The sequence below is a fragment of the Petaurus breviceps genome, unplaced genomic scaffold (genome assembly GCF_028583685.1).
Source record: "Petaurus breviceps papuanus isolate PSGF00001 unplaced genomic scaffold, PetGlider_PUasm1.0 90721, whole genome shotgun sequence".
In the NCBI taxonomy this organism is placed as follows: Eukaryota; Metazoa; Chordata; class Mammalia; order Diprotodontia; family Petauridae; genus Petaurus; species Petaurus breviceps.
Window position 1 is genome coordinate 5,129,322 of NW_027187322.1, and position 7,658 is coordinate 5,136,979.

General features: G+C 49.6%; 1 protein-coding gene across 1 annotated transcript in view; it reads right to left on the bottom strand.

Annotated features, from left to right (window-relative positions):
* Positions 1 to 2,792: 2,792 nt before the first annotated feature.
* Positions 2,793 to 7,658, bottom strand: part of MRPL21 (mitochondrial ribosomal protein L21) — a 9,174-nt gene continuing 4,308 nt past the window's right edge. Inside the window, exons 5-7 of the mRNA XM_069066536.1 lie at positions 5,865 to 5,917; positions 5,308 to 5,411; positions 2,793 to 2,910 (exon numbers count right to left, since the gene is read on the bottom strand). Coding sequence (XP_068922637.1) covers positions 2,846 to 2,910; positions 5,308 to 5,411; positions 5,865 to 5,917 — 222 coding nt within the window. The 3' untranslated portion in view covers positions 2,793 to 2,845. The remainder of the gene's footprint in view (positions 2,911 to 5,307; positions 5,412 to 5,864; positions 5,918 to 7,658) is intronic.

Here is a 7,658-nt window from a genome sequence, read left to right on the forward strand (position 1 = left end):
GTTGCCAAATTTCCTTTTCGCCTTCCAAACACTCATTCACATGGCCACCACCCTGGTGCAGGCCTTCATTCTCACCCCAGATTACTGCAGGAGCCTGCTGACCAGCCCTGCTCCAATAGGGCTGCCAAAATAATCCTGCACAAAGTGGGGTCTGGCCATTTTATCCCCCTCCTCAATCAACTCCAGGATCAAATATAAAGTCCCCTCTCATTTAAAGATCTTTCCTTCCTGGCTCCTTCTGGTCTTCTATTCCACAGTCACATGGCTCGGTGCTAAGCCCTAGGGATAGAGAGTAAAGGCAAAAACACAGTCCCTGCCCTCAGAGAGATCACATTCAAATGGGGGAGATGTGCAAATAACTGAAACAAGACACAGACAATCTAAATAGTGGTTTCAGAGGAAAGGTGCTAACAGCAGTGGGAAGGGAAGAGGGCTGGGGCCCTGGCAAAGGGCTCTTGTAGAAGGGAAGATTTTAACTCAGTCTTGAAGAGAGAAGGCCAGGAGATGAACTTGATAGACTCGAGGCTTTGGTCATTGTTCTGACCAGTGAAAAGGCTGGGTATCAGGTGCACGCAGCTGTGCTTCTGGGAAATGGTGCTCCTGCCTGAGAATGGGTACAGAGACTGTTTTATGGTTATGGAGTGGGCAGGTGAGGATATTGGGCAAAGGTACAAACAAGCCCTGGCTGGCAGCCAGCAGCGCTCAGGACAAAGAGCCGAAGGAGGTGGGGCAGGGAGCACAGCTGCACCTCTGGCCACAGCCCACAATGCTGGCTCCAGGTGATCCACTGAAAATATGACCTGGCGTCAGGAAAAACTTGAGGAAAAACGTGTGGTTTCTAAAATTTCACATTCATTAGTGAACAACACACTGATTGGATCTGTATCATTTCTGCACACGTACATAACTTCCCCTTTGAGCAAGGCAGAGCTTTTAGGATGGCAGCAGAAAAGGTCAGCACTGCTGTGAATTTGGCCAGCAAGCAAAGGCGTTTGGGCTTGGCTGTCTGTCTGTGCACTTGTTTTCTACCACAGTGCTGGGCATTGATGGCTGTGCCTTGTCATAGAACAGACTGGGAGACAGAGGTCAATCTGTACACTTAGTTAATGGGCAGAGACCGGATTCAGACTCTGCCAATGACGCTCAGGCAGCATAGGTACTTGGTAAGCACCTACTATGTGCCAAGCAACATGCTCAGGGCTTTACAACTGATTTAATTCTCACAACTCTGTAAGGAAGTTGCTGTTATTAGCCCCATTTTACAGTTGAAGCTGGCAATGGTTAAGTGACCTGTCTAGGGTCACGTAGCCAGTGTCTGAGGGATTTGAACTCAGGTGTTCCTGACTCCAGGTCCAGCAGTCTCTCCACTACACCAAATGGTAGGGAGCATGACTCCAACCCTGAAATTGTTCCTGAATTGTTATGGCTCTAGTTCAGGGAATTTCTCTTCCTTCTTATTTTTTTTTACATAGGATCCCCTGCGTTTCTTCACATTTGACAAATAGTATTTTTTACCCCTCAATGCTAGTCTTTGATTTGATCTTGGCCTATCACTCTCCTCTCTCTCCCTGCATTTCTCCTCCCCTCCCCTCCCACACCCCCATTTCATGTACTCTCTCATGGTGTAATGTAGTTGCACAAAAACAATGAGAAAACGGAGTCCCTTGTGGGCAGAGTGCTGCCACCTCCTGTCTGCTGGATCACGATGGCCTTGTGCCTACACAGGGAGGTGTCTCCTCCTGCTCTCTGCTGCCAGTTTGCTTCTCTTGCCATCCTTGCCAGCTGCCTTTCTGCCTTCTGGGGTGTGTGAGACAAGGCATCTCTCAAGCTGGTTTTCTTTCTACAAGTATCTCAAATGCCTCATTCTTCCCGAATGACTGTCTCTCTCACATTTGCTCTGTAGGTCACAGCAGCCCGAGCTCCAGTGCTCATGGGAACACATTCCAGTCCCTCTGCCACTGTCGAGTGGAATGCAGAATTTCTGGCATCACTTGCATTTCCTTTCCTTTGTATCTGAACATCTTTCTCTTCATCATTTGCAGGACTCGTGAATTTGAGCAAATATATCTTATCTTGGAGTTTGCGGCACTGGGCTGTTTTTCTGGAGGTGGCCCATGCATCCATTCAACCGTGTTTCATTTTCTATGTTCACAAGTTTTAGGCAGCTTTATTATTTCCTGCATTGTGGCATTACGGTTTTTTGTCCTGTCCTCTTCCAGGAGCCCCTGCTGCTCAGCTTGTCTCTACACATCCTGTCCTTGAGGTCAGTCGGCTTCACTTGGACAGTGAGCATTTCCTTTCACTTCCCTTCTTCTAGACTGTCCTTCACATCTGTGGATTTGCATAGCAGGTGTCCGGGTGGATATTGTAAGCCCAGGTTGTGTCCTTGGGTCTGCTAGTGAAGCCTCTCTGCTGCCAGTGCGGGAGCTCAGGGAGGGGTGCTGAGTGAAGGTTCAGGAAGCGTCAGGGCATTTTTAAAAACCTTTTGAATTCTGGGTTGTCTGAGACCACAGAGACAGCTGAAGCTGTTTTATCTTTGGTGCATAATTTCTTTTTTGGAGAAGTCTGGGAGGTTGTGGACGTCAGAGAAAATGTCTAGTCCTCCATCTTGTGGCTCACATGATGCTGAAGTCCTTGGACAAGTCAGGGAGCCCTATTTCTAACTGGGCCGGACCATTTCTTGGTTATGCTAAATTACTTTTGTTTGAAAGACTTTATTATATAGAATCAATCCATAAAACAATGATAAAGTGATGCACAGATAACTTAATATTAAGAAGACATCAAACTAGTCCTCATTAAAAAAAAGTTTATTTTCACACGTAGGTAAATATTGGCCAAACCATCATGACAAACTTGGAGCAATCTCTATGGCGTTTATCCGAAGGACAGTCTGTGGTTTTATAAAAACTGAAAAAGACAGAAAAAACAGGACTTCAGGTTTTAATCCTCCGTTATCCTCGTTGCTAAAATCAGTTCTTCTAGAACAACAGCAGCGTTCTGCTGAACAGCTCCAGAAGCAGCACTTCCAAATCTTTCTCATTAAAAATGAATGGCTCAGCATTTTTTTATGGGGGCTGGAGGTGACCCTACTGTGGAACAGTGAGAATGATACCTTAGGGCCTGATCACTGTGAGCTGCAGTCAGTAACATGGACTACTCTATAATTAAAAAAAAAAGTATCAGCTGCAAAGCTGGCCTGAAGTAAGCTCAATTACTGGCCATATCTCAGCCCCACAGAATGAGTGGTCCCGTGAAGGGTGTGGCACGAGGCTACTGGCCTGCATTAGGCAATGTGTGCATGGATGCTACAGAAGAAAGGACTGTGCTTCAGCACGAGATCAGGTGTTTCCTTGACATCCTATTTCTATTAAGGTGAGAAAAACAACTATCCTCTTTTGTCTTGATCTGTATCCAACAAATGGATCCCTTGCCTCAGTTTCTCTGGTGATGGTCCAGAGAAGCTGGGCTCAGGCCATGCACCCAATGGGCAGGTCAACCTACTGCCAGCTGTTTCTGACAATCTCTGGCCACGACTTCCTATTACGTCAGTTAGCAGCGAGCTTAAGCACTGAACACTCAGAAGGCATGTGCGGCTGAAGGTCAGGATCTGTCTGAAGGGGGTCGCCCCACCTTGACTGGTACTTGGCAAAATCACCCAGGCTGTACCAGCTCAGGAATGTGCCAGGGACCTCCCTCCTGATCTTGGGGGAATGGGAGAGGTAAAGGCTAGAACTGACACATCCTGAAGGCTCAAGGGAGGAGGGCTAAGGCTGGGGGGCTCTCTCCTGTCTGCTTCTCTTTTTTTTTTTTTTTCTATTTTAAGCAATCGGGGTTAAGTAACTTGCTCAAGGTTACATGGACAGTTATTTCTGGGTGTGGTGCTAAGTATCTGAGCCCAGATTTGATCCCCAGGTCATCCCGACACTGGAGCCGGTGCTCTTACTCGCTGAGCCACCTGGCCGCCCCTCTGTCTGCTTCTCTTAAGGATACTGTGGCCTCTTCTCTCGGGGAGGCGGCCGTGGTGTACCAGAAAGTCCTGGATTGAGTCAGGACATCTGACACTCACTGGCTCAAGCAAAGGCTCAGTCCCCTCATCTGTAAAGTGGGAATAACAGCCTTTGCCCTGTGTCCCACACAAGGCCGGTGTGAGCCGGGGGCTTTGGGCTCTTCTCCAGAGGTGCTGGGGGCTCAGTCCCACTGACCCTCGATGACTGCTTTGAGTTTTCTCAGGGATTGCCAGGAAGCTTCCCCCGGAAGCAGGTGTGTGTTGGGATGTGGCTCTGAGCTAAGACAACTCTGCCTGTCTTCATTTCCCTCCTCCTACTAGACATTCGGTTCTGGGTTGTCCAGTCCTGCTCTGCTGTGGGTGTGAACCCATGTCTTCATTTCAGTCTCCTGGATGAAAGAGGATCCCCCACCCTGGACCTGGGGGGCATGAGGGCGCCAGTCTGGGAGGCTCACAGATCTCATTCTGAGCTGTCACTGTTAAGGTCCAAACAGTCACGAACAGCTTTCTCAACTCAAGAGAATTGCCATACTGGAGGACGGAAGGGACTTCAGCAGCCCCCCAGAGGTGGCCACCTAAGCCCCGTGCCTTCTAAGGTGGAGTCCCTTCCCCTGCTCCCTGGGATGGCTTTCTTGGTGACAAGGTTCTCCTGACACAGAGCCCAGTGCTTCTGGTTCTGCCCTCTGGGCTCCAACAGAAGAAATCTCACCTCTCCCCTGTGAGAGCCTTTCAAACACTTGAAGTTATCAAAAAGCTCTGGTGTGGCTCCCTCATGTGCCTACTTCCTTACCTGATGCCCATCTACCATGAAATCAAGGTCCTTGCCCCTTCCTGGCGGCCTGCCCCTGGGCCCTTATGCCCGTGGCCCTCCCGTCTGCACTCAGTCTAAGCTGTCATCTTGTTCTACTTATCTTTTTTGTGCACATGTCTTACCTTCCCTCTAGAATATCATCTCTGGAGAGGGACCTGGAATGTCAGTGATTAATCTCTGCCCCCCTAGAATCCAGAATGGCGACCTGCATACAGTGTATACTCGGGAAGGCCTGAGTAAAAAGAGTAAGCTGAACTTTGATTAATTGGAGGCCTGGGCTGCTTTCCATGCCTGCCTCTCACTGGAGATGCCTGTAAAACCTCTGAGCTCCACACGACCATACCCCAGGGTGCCCCAAAGGCTCCTCCTCCCGAGCTCTGGGTAGGGAGCACTCCCCACAGGCAGTTACACCATGGCAGAGCCCACAGTCACAACTCAACTGCAGCCATGGTGAATTCATTGGCAAGTTCCAATTTTTCCAACTTACTTTTCTTTTTTCTGAAATTTTTCCTTCTCTTAAACTTCATGTAGACTCTTGGCCACGACTCAGTCTTTTCAATAACTGTAGCTTCTACTCGGACAAGATCCAGTCTACAAGGCAAGCAAAGCATATTTCTCTTTTTAAGACTCTTTGCTAAATTTGGTAATGACCACCACAACAACAATGATGGTGAAAGCTAGCATTCATATAGATCTGCAAGGTTCTCGATAAAGCAACGTCCCTGGAGCCTCCAAACAAGTCCGTGTGTCCCCCACCCACCTGACAGATGGTCCAGTCAGGACTGTGCTCGGCCTGCCCACCTACACAGGCATGGACAAACTCAGTCAGCATGGTGCAGGACTTGTAGTCAGAGGCCAGAGGGGGAATCCTGGCTCTGTCACCAAAGATGCTTTCTAACCCTGGGCAGGTCCTCAGGGCCCTTCTGGCACCACAGAGGAAACACTGCATGCCTGCGTGGACAAGAGCAGACGTGCAAAGCTTCCCCTCTGGCTCCTAAGCTAACAACGTCTGCCTGCACGGTTACTAAATAAAGAGCAGCTTACCCGAGCAGTGGCTTTCCAATTAACGTGAAGTCATCAGCACCAAGCAGCAAGACCTGGAAAAATTTGATGGCATGCTCTCAGTCTCAAGCTCCCCAGCCATGAAGCAGTGGCAGCATTCAGTCTCACATAAATCCTCGAGCACCCCCCTCTGCCTCACCACTAAACTCTTTCATTAGAATCTGTAAAAACTGCCCTTTTAGTGGGTGCTCAGATGGCACAGAAACCAGAGACGGCAGTGTCTTCTACACGCTGCAGCTCAGCTGGCTGCAGAGAAGCACCAGAGGACCCCCGCCCTGATGGAGAAGCTGGTGCTCGAAGGCCAGTTCAAGTCTTAGTGCAAGGACCAGGACGCAGGCCCCACTTTTAAGAGGAACTTCTTTTCCTTTTAGTAACCAAACCAAGCCAAAACCCACTCTGGTGATCTGTGTGTTCAATGTGAAGGTGAGAAACGTAAGGATGGGGAGAAACAGAAGACAAAACATGGTTCAAGAAAAACCAGGCGTGGCCCTCCAATTAGGAATGTTCAAACTCAACGAGCTGAAGTTGGTGAGTGAAGGAAGCCAAAGAGGACTATAAGGGCTTTCTCCAAGTCAGCTTTGGGAAACAGGACTTAAAAAGGAAAGCACTTAAGCCACCTGGGCTGGATGGGGCCATCATGGCCCATGGAGAAAAGGCAGAGCAGCTGAATTTCCAATTTTCCTTTTATTTTTTTCTGCCAAGGAGAGTGATCTTTGGGCTAGAAAGGACAGAACAAAAATGACTAATTGGGGGTTGACATCCAAGGCGAACAGGGAGAGAGGATGGGAGGCCCTACTGTCCTTGGCTGAATTTAAGTCCCCAGGCCCAGATGAACTTCATCCTGGGGTCCAGAAAGAAGCAGCAGATGAGACACATGAGCCACAGTTGGTGACCTCTAAAAGAAAAGGCAAAGGGCAAACTGGGGGCTCCCCTTTCAGAAAAGGGAAGACAAGAGTTTGCAAACAAGAGGTAAGTGAGCCTGGTCCTAGTCCCTGGGAAAATGCTTGGATGCTTGTGGCGCTAGTCAGCAAGGACCACAGCAGGCCAAGCTCTGCTCTGGAGCTGGAGGTGCAAACTCAGGAAGACTTGGGAGGGCTGGTGGGCATGACTGTCTTCTAACCTCTGAAGGGCTTTTACAGGGAGAACCCAAGAGTCTTGGGAAGAGCCACACAGAGAGCGGGAGACACGCAGATCAAGGGTGCTGTGTTCACTTAGGTTTTAACCAAGTGTCCAACAAGGTCTCTCCTGTTCTGGCCTAGCTGGAAGGTGCACATTCTGGGTATGGAAGGACCCTGCTGGGCTACAACACCGAGCCAAAGCCAAGAGGATGAAACTGGATCAGGCCAAATGCTAATCTCTGTTCAGTAAATACGCACAAAGCAGAAGACCTAACTCCTCTGCAGGAGGCCCCATTTCAAGGCTGTCAGTAAGATGGGTAATGTGCCCAGAGAAGGGCATTCAGGACCAGCCTACAGGAGGACAGATGCAAGGATCTGGGGATGTTTTAGCTTGGAGAAGGCTCAAGGGGGACTCCAGGTTTGGTATTCGTATGGGAGATGCAGCCTGGACCTGCCCCTGCAGGTTCTGCAGCCAGTGATGGATACCCAGAAAGGAAAGCTCTCCCCCCAGTCCTGGGCCCAGCCAGAAGTTTTGACATCAGGACCTGAGAGGATTTAATCAGGAGAAATGGCACTAAAGGGGAGGCAGGACTTAGGGATGTCCCAAAGCACAGTGGGCTGCTGCCAAAGGTGGTGAGCCGCCCCCCCCCCCCCCCCC